Genomic DNA, 16,383 nt, shown 5'->3' on the forward strand with positions numbered 1-16,383 from the left:
AAATTGCCTCAAAGTCATACAATTGGCAATGTGGCCCTCCTGCACGTTGTATTAACATAAATAGTCAAAAACAGAAAAAGGCAAAGCCCTGTGCGACAGAATCTATAAATATATATATTTAAAAATATGGGTTTTAGCTGATGCTTTTCTCCAAGTGACTAACATTTTTTTTATAATATTGGAATCAAACCCACAACACACCATGCTCTACAAACTGATTGTGTGTGTGTGAATGTGTAATGTATTAAGTACTAAGTAGTGTGTAACTGTCTTTATGCAGGGTTCTCTCAGCTGGTGAAAACACAGCAGGTTGTCACAGCAACCCTGGGAGAAGATGCAGTCTTAACCTGTGAGCTCATGACACCCAAAGACGTGCGGCAAGTCACCTGGCAAAAAGTGACAACAGAGACGAATGAAAATGTGGCCACTTACAGCAAATGCGGTCCTGATGTCAACCTACGTTTTAAGGGGAAAGTGGAGTTTGAAGACGAGGGACTGCAGAACTGTTCTATCGTCATCAGAGGAGTGTCAAGAGGAGACGAGTCCTGCTACAAGTGTCTGTTTAACACCTTTCCAGATGGACCTATCAGTGGAAGGACCTGCCTCCAAGTTAATGGTAAAATCGTATTGCATAATGTAATGAGTAGGTGTTGACAGGAACAATGATAATCAATGAACCTCAATATGTCACCCATTTGATTTCCCACATTAGATACAGTTGAAGTCGGAAGTTTACATACACTTAGGTTGGAGTCATTAAAACTTGTTTTTCAACCACTCCACAAATGTCTTGTTAACAAACTATAGTTTTGGCAAGTCGGTTAGGACATCTACTTTGTGCATGACACAAGTTATTTTTCCAACAATTGTTTACAGACAGATTATTTCACTTACATTTCACTGTATCACAATTCCAGTGGGTCAGAAGTTTACATACACTAAGTTGACTGTGCCTTTAAACAGCTTGTAAAATTCCAGAAAATGATGTCAAGGCTTTATAAACTTCTGATAGGCTAATTGACATCATTTGAGTCAATTGGAGGTGTACCTGTGGATGTATTTCAAGGCCTACCTTCACAGTCAGTGCCTCTTTGTTTGACATCATGGGAAAATCAAAAGAAATCAGCTAAGACCTCAGAAAAAATTGTAGACCTCCACAAGTCTGGTTCATCCTTGGAAGAAATTTCCAAACGCCTGAAGGTACCACGTTCATCTGTACAAACAATAGTACGCAAGTATAAACAGCATGGGACCACGCAGCCGTCATATCGCTCAGGAAGGAGACGCGTTCTGTCTCCTAGAGATGAACGTACTTTGGTGCGAAAAGTGCAAATCAATCACAGAACAACAGCAAAGGACCTTGTGAAGATGCTGGAGGAAACCGGTACAAAAGTATCTATATCCACAGTAAAATGAGTCCTATATCGACATAACCTGAAAGGCTGCTCAGCAAGGAAGAAGCCACTGCTTCAAAACCACCATAAAAAAGCAAGACTACGGTTGCAACTGCACATGGGGACAAAGATCATACTTTTTGGAGAAATGTCCTCTTGTCTGATGAAACAAAAATAGAACCGTTTGGCCATAAAGACTATCGTTATGTTTGGAGGAAAAAGGGGGAGGCTTGCAAGCCGAAGAGCACCATCCCAACCGTGAAGCACGGGGTGGCAGCATCATGTTGTGGGGGTGCTTTGCTGCAGGAGGGCCTGGTGCACTCCAAAGTTGTGGCAAAATGGCTTAAGGACAACAAAGTCAAGGTATTGGAGTGGCCATCACAAGGCCCTGACCTCAAGCCTATAGAAAATTTGTGGGCAGAACTGAAAAAGTGTGTGCGAGCAAGGAGGCCTACAAACCTGACTCAGTTACACCAGCTCTGTCAGGAGGAATGGGCCAAATTCACCCAACTTATTGTGGGAAGCTTGTGGAAGGTTACCAGAAACATTTGACCCAAGTTAATGAATTTAAAGGCAATGCTACCAAATACTAATTGAGTGTATGTCAACTTCTGACCCACTGGGAATGTGATGAAAGAAATAAAAGCTAAAATAAATAATTATCTCTACTATTATTCTGACATTTCACATTCTTAAAATAAAGTGGTGATCCTAACTGCCCTAAAACAGGGAATTTTTACTAGGATTAAATGTCAGGAATTGTGAAAAACTGAGTTTAAATGTATTTGGCTAAGGTGTATGTAAACTTCATGTAGTGAGCAACTGCATGTAGTGAGCAAAAAAGCAGCAGAATAATTTTGTTTGAGTCGTCAGGCTAGGTACCTCATCTATTAGGACAGCACCACCTACTGTTTGAATGTACTTTATAACATACACCAAGTAGAATAGATGTATCTATTTATTTTATGGTTTTAAATAACCTATTAATTTACTTATAAATTATGGAACTACAGATAGTTTTGTCGTTGTTCCTGTTAAGACAATAATACAAGAAACAACGCTTCTATTCAGCTAGCTGAATTGTTTACCAGTTGCTAAGCAGTTGCTAGGGACTCTCCTGAAAGAAGCTAGCTAGCTAACAAAGAATATCTAGTTAACAGAAGAAAAGACAAAATAAGGACATCAAAGTGAAACAGTCCTCTAAAGACACAAGAGACAATAGTACAAGAAACAACGCTTCTATTGCATTTATATTCTATTTCTATAGCTTCTTCAAGGTTTCCAAGATGGCGTACCAGTCAGACGTCCTTTGTCCTCGTCTTGTCCCATATGAATGTATTTTATGTCCTTTTGTCTTTTTCTTCGCATATCTTTTTGTAAAGCATGCCTCTCCTTAATGTCAATATGCCTTGTCCATTGCTGTTCTGGTTAGTGTTTATTGGCTCATCTCACTGTAGAGCCTCTAGCCCTGCTCATTATACCTTATCCAACCCTTCAGTTCCACCACCCTCACATGCGATGACATCACCTGGTTTCAATGATGTTTCTAGAGACTATATCTTTCATCATCACTCAGTGTCTAGGCTTACCTCAACTGTATTCACATCCTACCATACCTTTGGCTGTACACTATACCTTGAATCTATTTTATCGCCCCCAGAAACCTGTTCCTTTTACTCTCTGTTTCGGTCGTCCTAGACGTCCAATTCTCATGGCTTTTAGCCGTGCCCTTATCCTACTCCTCCTCTGTTCCTCTGGCGATGTAGAGGTGAATCCAGGCCCTGCAGTGCCTAGCTCCACTCCTATTCCCCAGGCGCTCTCTTTTGATGACTTCTGTAACCGTAAAAGCCTTGGTTTCATGCATGTTAACATTAGAAGCCTCCTCCCTAAGTTTGTTTTATTCACTGCTTTAGCAAACTCTGCCAACCCGGATGTCTTAGCTGTGTCTGAATCCTGGCTTAGGAAGACCACCAATAACTCTGAAATCTCCATCCATAACTACAACACTTTCAGACAAGATAGAACGGCCAAAGGGGGCGGTGTTGCAATCTACTGCAGAGATAGCCTGCAGATTTCTGTCCTACTATCCAGGTCTGCACCCAAACAATTTGAACTTCTACTTTTAAAAACTCACCTCTCTAAAACAAGTCTCTCACCGTTGCCGCCTGCTATAGACCACCCTCTGCCCCCAGCTGTGCTCTGGATACCATATGTGAACTGATTGCCCCCCATCTATCTTCAGAGCTCGTGCTGCTAGGTGACCTAAACTGTGACATGCTTAACACCCCGGCCATTCTATAATCTAAGCTTGATGCCCTCAATCTCACACAAATTATCAATGAACCTACCAGGTACAACACCAAAGCCGTAAACACGGCCACCCTCATAGATATCATGCTAACCAACTTGCCCTCTAAATACACCTCTGCTGTTTTCAACCAAGATCTCAGCGATCACTGCCTCATTGCCTGCATCCGTAATGGGTCAGCGGTCAAACGACCTCCACTCATCACTATCAAACGCTCCCTGAAACACTTCAGCGAGCAGGCCTTTCTAATCGAACTGGCCCGGGTATCCTGGAAGGATATCGACCTCATCCCGTCAGTAGAGGATGCCTACTGATGTCGCTCTTGCTGCTGGTGAGTCTCTGATCCACCTCAACGCAGACGACACCATTCTGTATACTTCTGGCCCTTCTTTGGACACTGTTAACAACCCTCCAGACGAGCTTCAATGTCATACAACTCTCCTTCCGTGGCCTCCAACTGCTCTTAAATACAAGTAAAACTAAATGCATGCTCTTCAACCGATCGCTGCCTGCACCTGCCCGCCCGTCCAGCATCACTACTCTGGACGGTTCTGACTTAGAATATGTGGACAACTACAAATACCTAGGTGTCTGGTTAGACTGTAAACTCTCCTTCCAGACTCACATAAAACATCTCCAATCCAAAGTTAAATCTAGAATTGGCTTCCTATTTCGCAACAAAGCATCCTTCACTCATGCTGCCAAACATACCCTCGTAAAACTGACCTCGTAAAACTGACCATCTTACCGATCCTCGACTTTGGCGATGTCATTTACAAAATAGCCTCCAACACCCTACTGAACAAATTGGATGCAGTCTATCACAGTGCCATCCGTTTTGTCACCAAAGCCCCATATAATACCCACCACTGCGACCTGTACGCTCTCGTTGGCTGGCCCTCGCTTCATACTCGTCGCCAAACCCACTGGCTCCAAGACCCTGCTAGGTGAAGTCCCACCTTATCTCAGCTCGCTGGTCACCATAGCTGCACCCACCCGTAGCACGGGTTCCAGCAGGTATATCTCACTTGTCACCCCCAAAGCCAATTCCTCCTTTGGCCACCTCTCCTTCCAGTTCTCTGCTGCCATTGACTGGAACGAACTACAAAAATCTCTGAAACTGGAAACACTTATCTCCCTCACTAGCTTTAACCTGTCTGGGCCAGTGGGACGCTTGCGTCCCACCCTAATCAACAGCCAGTGGAATCGCGTCGCGCTAAATGCAAAACCTCATAAATGCTATAACTTCAATTTCTCAAACATATGACTATTTTACACCGTTTTATAGATACACCTCTCCTGAATCGAACCACGTTGTCCAATTTCAAAAAGGCTTTACAGCAAAAGCAAAACATTAGATTATGTCAGCAGAGTACCCAGCCAGAAATAATCACATAGCCATTTTCAAAGCAACTAGCATGCATCACAAATACCCAAAACACAGCTAAATGCAGCACTAACCTTTGACAACCTTCATCAGACGACACTCCTAGGACATCATGTTACACAACACATGCATTTTTTGTTCGATAAAGTTCATATTTATATATAAAAACAGCATTTTACATCGGCGCATGAGGTTCAGAAAATCTTTTCCCTCAAATGCTTCCGATGGATCAGCGCTACAATTTACAAAATTACTATTCGAAAACATTGTTAAAATGTAATATTGTCATTCAAAGACTTATAGATTAACATGTCTTGAATGCCATCTCTTTGCCAGATTTAAAAATAACTTTACTGGGAAATCACACTTTGCAATAAACGACGTGGTATGCCCAGAAAAAAAGTCTAGGCTATAAATGTTGGAGCCATCTTGGAAAGATCAACCATCAAAAATACTATTGTAAATAATCCCTTACCTTTGATTATCTTTATCAGAAGGCACTTATAGGAATCCCAGGTCCATAACAAATGTAGTTTTGTTCAAAAAAGTTAATAATTTATGTCCCAATAGTGTTAGCGCTCCGAAGGCTAGTGAAAATGTACGGTGTGCGTCTGACTTGTCGTCAGGAATGAGCAAAAATATATATTTAAGTTCGTTCAAACATGTCAAACGTTGTATAACATAAATCTTTAGGGGCTTTTTCAACCAGGGCTTCAATAATATTCCATTGGGACGGTTGCATTGTTTTTCAAAACGTTTCGAAAAGGGAGAGTACCCATGGGCGCCGACGTCACAATGGTAATGGCCCATCCCCTGTGACCAAGATAAACATCCTCTCTTTCAGTCAATTTTGATAGTAGGAGACTCAAACCACTTTGTAAAGACTGGGGACATCTATTGGAAGCCATAGGAAGTGCTAAATGAATCACAAGCCCCTGTGTGTTTCAATGGCAAATGTTTGAAGTGATATCCACATATCAGATTTCAGTTTCCTGTCAGGATTTGTCTCGGGGTTTTGACTGCCATATGAGTTCTGTTATACTCACAGACACCATTCAAACAGTTTTAGAAACTTTAGGGTGTTTTCTATCCAAATCAAACAATTATATGCATATTCTAGTTACTGGGCAGGAGTAGTAACCAGATTAAATCGGGTACGTTTTTTTATCCGGCCGTGCAAATACTGCCCCCTAGCCCTAACAGGTTTAAGCACCAGCTGTCAGAGCAGCTCACAGATCACTGCACCTGTACATAGCCCATCTATAAATAGTCCAAACAACTACCTCTTCCCCTCCTGTATTTATTTATTTATTTAGCTCCTTTACACACCAGTATTTCTACTTTGCACACTCATCTACTGTCAAGTCTACCATTCCAGTGTTTTACTTGCTATATTGTATTTACTTCGCCACCATGGCCTATTTATTGCCTTTACCTCCCTTATCTCACCTCATTTGCTCACATTGTATATAGACTTATTTTTCTACTGTATTATTAACTGTATGTTTGTTTTACTCCATGTGTAACTCTGTGTTGTATGTGTCGAACTGCTGTACTTTATCTTGGCCAGGTCGCAGTTGTAAATGAGAACTTGTTCTCAACTTGCCTACCTGGTTAAATAAAGGTGGAAAAAAAAATTGGTGTAATGTGTGAATGTATTTGAGTCCTTAGAATGTAATGGTCATAATGATGATAATGTTTGCTCTTTGATATATCCTCATGTTTGAGTTCCTATTGTTATTTATTTTGATAATGTATGTTGCTTGTTGTGTTCGAATCTAATTTCCACTTGATTTGATGCTGTTTATAAATCAGGCTATTATTCTCGCTTGATCTGTACAATGTTTTAGATGTTTATATATTAAACACATTCTTTATATGGATTGTGTTAACCCGTTTGATATAAAACTATACGCTGTATTTAAAAAAACACTACGCTGTATTTAAAAAAACACGAACTGCCCATTGTCACCTTGTTTACAGTAACATCGATATTTACAATCAGGGGAAGGTTCTTATAGCTCTGTTTACAGTAACATTTTAAATCTGGACCATTGATTTCTGAATTAAGGTCACTAATTAGTAAGGAACTCGCCTCACCTGGTTGTCTAGGTCTTAATTGAAAAGATAAAACCAAAAGCCTGCGGACACTCAGTCCTCCATGCAATGAGCTTGACACACCTGCTATAGGCTAAATTAAAGTTCAACTATGAATGTAGTGAAATGTATGTGTAGTGAAAGTCACTGTATAAACTGTATAGGGTAGTGAAAGTCACTGTATAAACTGTATAGGGTAGTGAAAGTCACTGTATAAACTGTATAGTGAAGCGAGAGTCACTGTATAAACTGTATAGTGTAGCGAGTCACTGTATAAACTGTATAGTGTAGCGAGTCACTTTATACACTGAAGTGAGAATCACTGTATAAACTGCATAGTGTAGTAAAAGTCTCTGTCTAAAAAAAATATGATTTAATCAGTGAACTAAGTAAGAGGGTTGATCTATAGACATAATTCCTTATATTCACTGATGTCCACACATTCTGTACGTGATGTTACTTTAATAATTCAACACATGAACCCATACTGCAGTCAGTTACTAACCCATACTGCTGTCAGTTACTAACCCATACTGCAGTCAGTAACTAACCCATACGGCAGTCAGTTACTAACCCATACGGCAGTCAGTTACTAACCCGTACTGCAGTCAGTTACTAACCCGTACTGCAGTCAGTTACTAACCCGTACTGCAGTCAGTTACTAACCCGTACTGCAGTCAGTTACTAACCCGTACTGCAGTCAGTTACTAACCCGTACTGCAGTCAGTTACTAACCCGTACTGCAGTCAGTTACTAACCCGTACTGCAGTCAGTTACTAACCCGTACTGCAGTCAGTTACTAACCCGTAGTGCTGTCAGTTACTAACCCGTAGTGCTGTCAGTTACTAACCCGTAGTGCTGTCAGTTACTAACCCGTACTGCTGTCAGTTACTAACTCATACCGCAGTCAGTTACTAACCCATACTGCAGTCAGTTTAAAAGCCCCTTCATTCATAACTTCCTCCTACTGTACCTAGACTAGATTATAGACTAGTTCTGTTCTCCCCCTTCTGACCATTTTGAGTACTACGTCACAATATTATACTTTATATTGCAGGAAACTCCAAATCTGTTCCAAATCCTGGAGAGCTACAGTGCTATAGGTTTTCAAGCCATCTCTAATCTAGCACACCGGATTTTAATAATTAGCTGGTTGTAAGTTGATTAAGGTTAGATGTCTTCACTATTATTATTCTAAAATGTAGAAACTAGGAAAAATAAAGAAAAACCCTTGAATGAGTAGGTGTGTCCAGACTTTTGACTGTGTTGGGTCGCGTCAATTCGAATCTGGTGTCGGAACAAAACAGTCAGCACAGAGTAACTTCTGATTTCTTTGTACTTTAATTAATGCAAACACTTGAGTGGTAAGTATGTTGTTCGTATATACGGGCTCACTGAAACACCACGCAGGGCAGACAGAGAACTGAAATGACATCACAAGTTCTTCTTTAAATACTTCTTGACAGTGTTAGGGTTTGACCGACTATTTGTTAGCATAACCTATATAATATAACACAGATGCTATAATGATAAGTTTATTAACTATAAGATAATTGAATACTGCTATATGTTAGAGGAAGTGGCTCATGTGATGGTGGGTCATGTGGACAGAATGCTGATGCTTTAAAACAGGGTTTTGCAAGAGCTTTTCTGTAGAATAATAGCAATAACAGGATATGGGTGAAGGGTATATGCGGGGGGTGTAAGGGTTTTAGAGAACTGTGCATTATGCAGTCACAAGATGAGACATCCGCCAGAGACAACAGCTACGCCAGGAAACAGGAGTGTGTTTAGAGGTTGGGACCAACCTGCACGCCAACGATAGGCTGGAATAAGTCTAAACCATATTCTAGCCTCTACTATGACAGGCCCTCATGGAGAGGGAACTAAGTCTGTCCAGTATTTAAGGAAGAACATGTGATGTCATTACCAGTTCTCTGTCTGCCCTGCGGGGTTTACAGGGAGCCCGTATATACGAACCACACATTTACCATTCAAGTGTTTGCATTAATTAAAGTACAAAGAAATCAGAAGTTACAATGTGCTGATTATTTTATCCTGATACCAGATTCGAATTGACGCAACTTAACAACAGACGTAGTTCCCACTCCTTGCTGGGCCTGTCAGAGTAGAGGCTGGGTGTGGTTTAGACTTACTCCAGCCTATCGTTGGCGTGCAGGTTGGTCCCAACCTCTTGACGCATCACATGTTGCCAGGCGTTGGATCTTATCTTCTTAGTGTATACTCAACAGTCAGCAACCACTCAATTTCCAGTGATTTACTTATACTGTTGTTTCTCCACTCTACCTGTTCCTCACATGCTCCCCTTGTGATGGGTTTCACAACCTCCTATCACTAAGTCAGCTGCCTACACCTTGTTACATAATGCAGTTCTCTAAAACCCCTACATTGCACCCATTATCTTGTTATTGCTGTTGTTCAGTAAAAAGCTCTTGCAAAACCCTGTTTTAAAGCATCAGCATTCTGTCCACATGACCCACCATCACATGAACTACTTCCTCTAACACACAGCAGTATGCAATTATCTATAGTTTATATACTTAATATTGTAGCATAGCTTCTCTGTTATTTTATATAGGTTATGCTAACAAATAGTTGGTTAAACCCTAACAACTGGTACTGCAGATTGACTGAAATGTATGCTATGCTATGTTCATCAAGTGTAGGAGTGTTTAGTTTCTGGGGTGGAGCACTAGCAGCCAATTGGTTTGGAACTTGATGTGGTTACAGTAGCCTTTCGATGCCTTTGATGTGGTGGCCTCTAAATTGGAGTTTAGTTCAGCACAGAGCATGTGAACCAAAAAAATGTTATATATATAATATATATATATAATATAATATATATATAAATACATTTCCCATTTCAGCGTTTATTTTGTTGCTATGACGTCATTCAGCTTCAGCCTACTGTGAGCCACAAAAAAAAAAATACAAGAACTAACAGTTCCTTCTTCTTTGTCACGTATTTTACAGTAGATGTCACGTTGTAATTGGCTACGGCCGGGAACCACTGGGGAACTAGGCTACTCTCTAGGCTTCCCGCATCAACAATTTAAGGGCTTTCCAAAAGCATTCTTCCACTTTCGGTGAATCTGACTCACTTCACGTGCAACTAACGAAGCAATATATTATATGGTACAACGTGAGAAACCATGAGCTTCAGTCAACATTCACCAGCTGAGAATGAAGACTTTTCTCATTCTCTTATGCTTGCTCTCTGAAGGTAAATTGTTTTCCATGGCTTCTGACTTGGGGTTGATTCTGCTCATATAAGATAATATAGGTTAGGTTAGCAACATTTACCAAGTTTGACAGGTAATTGATTATATTGTATGTAGGCTAAACTTTATTCATTCACCTGTAAACTTGCCTTCTTCCTTTTGTAGCAGTCTCTGTCAACGTCGTAGCTAGAGGAGACACCAGGGTTGACTTCAATGCCGACGCATCATATACCTGCACCCATGCGGACTCGACAGGTGTGCTGCAAGTCACCTGGCAGAGGCTGTTCAAAGACGACTCGGTGGAGAATCTGGCCACCTACAGCAAGCGGTTTGGAGCTCAAATCATAGACCCGCACCGAGGCAAGGTGGTTTTCACGGAGGCATCTCTCAACTCGACGTCCATTACCGTGAAGAATGTAACATGGGCGGACGAAGCCTGCTATATTTGTTACTTCAATGTTTACCCGAGTGGATCAAGACCCAAGCAGACGTGTCTTACCGTTCAAGGTATTTAATGCACTGAATAATAACAGTTTGAGGGCTTACCTCTATTGTTCTCTATTCAGTTGAAGTTGTATTGTCTTCCCTGTGGCTCAGTTGGTAGAGCATGGTGTGTGCAACGCCAGGGTTGTGGGTTCGATTCCCACGGGGGGCCAGTACAAAAAAGAAAAATACATGAAATGTATGCATTCACTACTGTAAGTTGCTCTGGAAAAGAGCGTCTGCTAAATGGTAAAAATGTAAATGTATTTTAATGTAAGTGATATTGTAACTCAAAATAATAATCGTAAATCAGCACAGGTACAAGCACACCTGGTCAACTAATTATCCAGCCCTGGATTAGACCTAGTTGAATCAGGTGTGCTGGTACTGGAATAGAAGTGAAAGTCACTAGGGGTGTCCTTGGAGATAATATTTTTTGGGAAACACTCTTATCGGGCATTCATAAAGACATGATGCATATTTTGAAAGCTATTCTTAATTGATCTGTCTGGTAAAATAAAGGTACAATAAGTAATATAAAGAAAATCAATATGATCTAATATTCCCTGTTTCATCTATTCAAAGGTGTATCTGAAGTGAGAGCCACAATGCAAAAAGTCCCCAGCACTGAATCTAAAGCAGACATGGAAGTTGTGGTCAGCTGCTCTGCCACGGGTAAACCAGCACCTTGGATCCAATGGAACATTTCTGCAGCAGTACCCATAAAGACACCTAACAACTGGACTGTCATTAACAAAGACCAAACTGTCACAGCCATTAGCAACATCACCCTCCAACTGTTGCCAGGCTCAGGTGGATACGTGGACTGTATCGTAAACAATGGGATGAGGACACAGAGACACGAGCGGGTCCCGCTTCCTATTCTCCCTGGAGAGAGTGGAGAGAGGGAGGTTGAAGTGGGTACGTAATGTTGACCTATTATATACTTCTAAACCAAACTCTTTTAGCGTGTCAGTACAGAACGGTCCAACTTGAAAACAACATCATCCCTAGCCTTTTAAATAGTTTGCCAAATTCATGATGTTAATAGTAAACATTTACATTTAGATACATTAATTTGGCGTTCTATTTAACAGGCTACATCATCCCCAGGGGCATGTTGTGATAGCCTTGTGACCAGCATCATCGTGCAATAGTGCAACATTCTGTTTCCTGAGAACAGAACGCAGCGATTTCAGGCTGGTTCAAAGAGGCTAATGTTGTGATGCTATTAGTGCTGTTAGTAATCTTATCTCACCTGTTGGGTTTCATGTTGACTACCATGGTAAAGCATCACGAGTCACTCCCTTTTAAAATCACACTGTAGTCAAGTGCTGTGTTGAGTTCTGGGTAGTTTCCAGATCCTCAGGGAAGCTACATGATGGATGATATGATTGGATAGATGGGACAGAACATGATGTCAACATGTTATTCAAACTGAATGCATTAAAAAGGAAGGATGTAAAATTACTCGTCTTTCTCTTCTGAGTAAATGCTGTCTCTCCAAACACATGCTCACTGGAATTTCATGTTTCACCTTCCAGATGACAAGAGGACATCCCCGTGGGCTGTTGCCATTCCAGTATTCCTAATCATTTCCCTTTTAGTCATCTTTGGCTGTGTCGAGCTTCAAAAGAAAAAAGGTGAGTCCGTACAAGATTATCTGTAATATGTAATATCTTTTATTTTAATATTCTTAGTAAGACAAATGGAATGAATTGAGTCATCAACTCTATATATGGTTCTGACTTTTATCAAATAAACTGTGAGCAGCGTATGTCTTGGAGCTCAAGAATGTTTATGGAGAACGTCCTTTTAGATTCACTGTAGTACAGTATAGTAACCTTCACATTCTATCTGGCAGGTTGCAGGCAAGCAGTGTTGACAACCACAGCAGACGAGCAGGACCCTCTTAGGAGCATTGTGTAAACATCTGTCTGTTGTTGCTGACCGTGCTTATATGCACTGTAGCTGACAGCTGTTTTTGTTGAGGACTGGAGCACCTGTTGTTACTGAGCCTGGATGTTGAACCTTGTTGAGTCATTCTTACGCAGTCATAAATAAGCTAATTATCACATGCATTATACAAGCCATGATATGGTTAATGCTGTTTAGAGGTACTGAAATGGCATTTTAGGTTTCAGAGATTGATGGCCTCTTGTAGGTGAGTGTTCTGATATGAGGTAGGTTACCTGTTGCCTGGCTACCCAAACTCCTTGCCAAATGTTACGCCACGCCGAAGGACGTTAGTTTCTTCTTCGCAGTGATTCTGGATTTGAGTACCTCCCCAACCTTTCACCGAATGCCAACACATTCTGGGCCATCTGATTTGTCCGGTAACGATGGGTTGAGTCAGAGCTAGAACACACGTGGGTAAAACAGCAGTTTGAAAATTCATCATTGGCTTTTACTCTGATTGGTTAGAGACAATCCAATCGCCGAAGACATTGTACAACGCCCGTCATGCCCCTCGTCACCTCCAACAACTTCAATAATAACCCTAACCCTATTCAGACTAAAGTATGTAGTGAACGACAAAGCAGCAGGAAGAATGTAGTTTGAGTCATCAGGCTAGGTTACCTCATCTATTAGGACAGCACCACCTACTGTTTGAATGTACTTTATTATAACATACACCAAGTAGAATAGATGTATCTATTTATTTTATCTTCTAAATAACCTAGTCATTTATTTCAACCCATTTCAATATGATGGCACTTTTGTTCAAGTTAAGTTTACAGTGTATTGTTATTATAAATCTATGGACCTACAGGTAGTTTTGTTTTTCTTCATGTTATGTTAGTGTAATGTGTGAATGTATTTGAGCTCTTAGAATGTAATGATGATAATGTTTGCTCTTTGATTGTTTGATATACCCTCATGTTTGAGTTCCTATTGTTATTTATTTTAATCATGGATGTTGCTTGTTGTGTTTGACCCCACTTGATTTGACACTGTTCATAAATCAGGCTATTATTCTCGCTTGATCTGTACAATGTTTTCAGTTGATTAAGATTCAAAAACATTCTTTAAATGGATTTATGGATTATGTTACCCTTTTTTGATATTAAACTATTCGCTGTATTTAAAAAAAAAAAAGCCCATTGTCACCTTGTTTACAGTAACATCACCATTTAAAATCAGGGAAAGGTTCTTATAGCTCTGTTTACAGTAATATCACGACTTAAAATCAGGGGTAGGTTCTTACAGCTCTGTTTACATTAACATCACCATTTAAGATCTGGAGTAGGTTATTATAGCTCCTCCTTGTTTACAGTAATATCACCATTTAAAATCATCGATAGGTTGTTATAGCTCCTCCTTGTTTACAGTAATATCACCATATCAGGGGTAGGTTGTTATAGCTCCTCCTTGTTTACAGTAATATCACCATATCAGGGGTAGGTTATAGCTCCTCCTTGTTTACTGTAATATCACCATATCAGGGGTAGGTTGTTATAGCTCCTCCTTGTTTACAGTAATATCACCCTTTAAAATCAGGGGTAGGTTGTTATAGCTCCTCCTTGTTTATAGTAACATCACCATTTTAAATAAGGGGTAGGTTGTTATAGCTCCTCCTTGTTTACAGTAATATCACCATATCAGGGGTACATTTACATTTACATTTAAGTCATTTAGCAGACGCTCTTATCCAGAGCTACTTACAAATTGGTGCATTCACCTTATGATATCCAGTGGAACAACCACTTTACAATAGTGCATCTAAATCTTTTAAGGGGGGGGGGGATTAGAAGGATTACTTTATCCTATCCTAGGTATTCCTTAAAGAGGTGGGGTTTCAGGTGTCTCCGGAAGGTGGTGATTGACTCCGCTGTCCTGGCGTCGTGAGGGAGCTTGTTCCACCATAGGGGTGCCAGAGCAGTGAACAGTTTTGACTGGGCTGAGCGGGAACTGTGCTTCCTCAGAGGTAGGGAGGCGAGCAGGCCAGAGGTGGATGAACGCAGTGCCCTTGTTTGGGTGTAGGGCCTGATCAGAGCCTGAAGGTACGGAGGTGCCGTTCCCCTCACAGCTCCGTAGGCAAGCACCATGGTCTTGTAGCGGATGCGAGCTTCAACTGGAAGCCAGTGGAGAGAGCGGAGGAGCGGGGTGACGTGAGAGAACTTGGGAAGGTTGAACACCAGACGGGCTGCGGCGTTCTGGATGAGTTGTAGGGGTTTAATGGCACAGGCAGGGAGCCACGCCAACAGCGAGTTGCAGTAATCCAGACGGGAGATGACAAGAGCCTGGATTAGGACCTGCGCCGCTTCCTGTGTGAGGCAGGGTCGTACTCTGCGAATGTTGTAGAGCATGAACCTACAGGATCGGGTCACCGCCTTGATGTTAGTGGAGAACGACAGGGTGTTGTCCAGGGTCACGGCAAGGTTCTTAGCACTCTGGGAGGAGGACACAATGGAGTTGTCAACCGTGATGGCGAGATCATGGAACGGGCAGTCCTTCCCCGGGAGGAAGAGCAGTTCCGTCTTGCCGAGGTTCAGCTTGAGGTGGTGATCCGTCATCCACACTGATATGTCTGACAGACATGCAGAGATGCGATTCGCCACCTGGTTATCAGAAGGGGGAAAGGAGAAGATTAATTGTGTGTCGTCTGCATAGCAATGATAGGAGAGACCATGTGAGGATATGACAGAGCCAAGTGACTTGGTGTATAGCGAGAATAGGAGAGGGCCTAGAACAGAGCCCTGGGGGACACCAGTGGTGAGAGCACGTGGTGCGGAGACAGATTCTCGCCACGCCACCTGGTAGGAGTGACCTGTCAGGTAGGACGCAATCCAAGCGTGGGCCGCGCCGGAGATGCCCAACTCGGAGAGGGTGGAGAGGAGGATCTGATGGTTCACAGTATCAAAGGCAGCAGATAGGTCTAGAAGGATGAGAGCAGAGGAGAGATGATGTCACCTGAGGCAGTAGGTTGTTATAGCTCTGCACCAGGCTCACTTGGCTGTGTGTGTGTAATATTTCAGCTCCTTTCTGTTTTATGACCTGAGAAGAGCTCCTTTAAACTTCACAACTAAAACTTGTAAAACAATGGTTCTGGCATTGACTAACACACTATGGAAAAAAACATTAAAAAAATATCTATTTAAAATCTCACCAGGTGAAGTTACTTTCAGCCTAGTGTATGGGGAGGGGCATATGTGATTCAACCTCATGTTGGTTGGACTCAGAGGGAAATTCAATTTCCCTCTCTTTACTCTCAAGTGACTATAAGAGAACTCACATTTTCACCAGGTCTCCTGCACACTACAACTACCTGTTTATTCTGCTAGTAGTCTAGTCATTTCTAAAGATGAGCTAATTAGTTATGCATGATATACTGCATTTTTCAGATTTATTTTCTGAATGTACACAATATTGCTGATACTGTTGCTTTTCTTTCTGAAATGTAGTGTAACGCCCTGGCCATAGAGAGGGGGTTTTTGTTCTTTATTTTGGTTAGGCCAGGGTGTTACATTG

The 16,383-nt window shown here is 41.5% G+C and overlaps 1 protein-coding gene across 1 annotated transcript; it reads left to right on the top strand.

Moving 5' to 3' along the window:
- The first annotated feature begins 10,155 nt into the window (after positions 1–10,155).
- LOC106573842 (OX-2 membrane glycoprotein) lies at positions 10,156–14,001 on the top strand. Its single transcript, XM_014149241.2, has 5 exons — positions 10,156–10,430; positions 10,594–10,935; positions 11,497–11,832; positions 12,456–12,554; positions 12,776–14,001. The coding sequence occupies exons 1-5, from the start codon at positions 10,391–10,393 to the stop codon at positions 12,838–12,840; spliced, it is 882 nt and encodes a 293-aa protein (XP_014004716.2). The 5' UTR covers positions 10,156–10,390; the 3' UTR covers positions 12,841–14,001.
- The last annotated feature ends 2,382 nt before the right edge of the window (positions 14,002–16,383 follow it).

This window comes from Salmo salar, unplaced genomic scaffold (assembly GCF_905237065.1).
Source record: "Salmo salar unplaced genomic scaffold, Ssal_v3.1, whole genome shotgun sequence".
Lineage (NCBI taxonomy): Eukaryota > Metazoa > Chordata > Actinopteri > Salmoniformes > Salmonidae > Salmo > Salmo salar.

Coding starts and splice junctions, on each gene's coding strand:
- LOC106573842 (XM_014149241.2), top strand. CDS start 10,391: ATGAAGACTTTTCTCATTCTCTTATGCTTGCTCTCTGAAG. Junction 10,431..10,593: donor CTTATGCTTGCTCTCTGAAG/GTAAATTGTTTT, acceptor TTCCTTTTGTAG/CAGTCTCTGTCAACGTCGTA. Junction 11,833..12,455: donor AGAGAGGGAGGTTGAAGTGG/GTACGTAATGTT, acceptor TTCACCTTCCAG/ATGACAAGAGGACATCCCCG.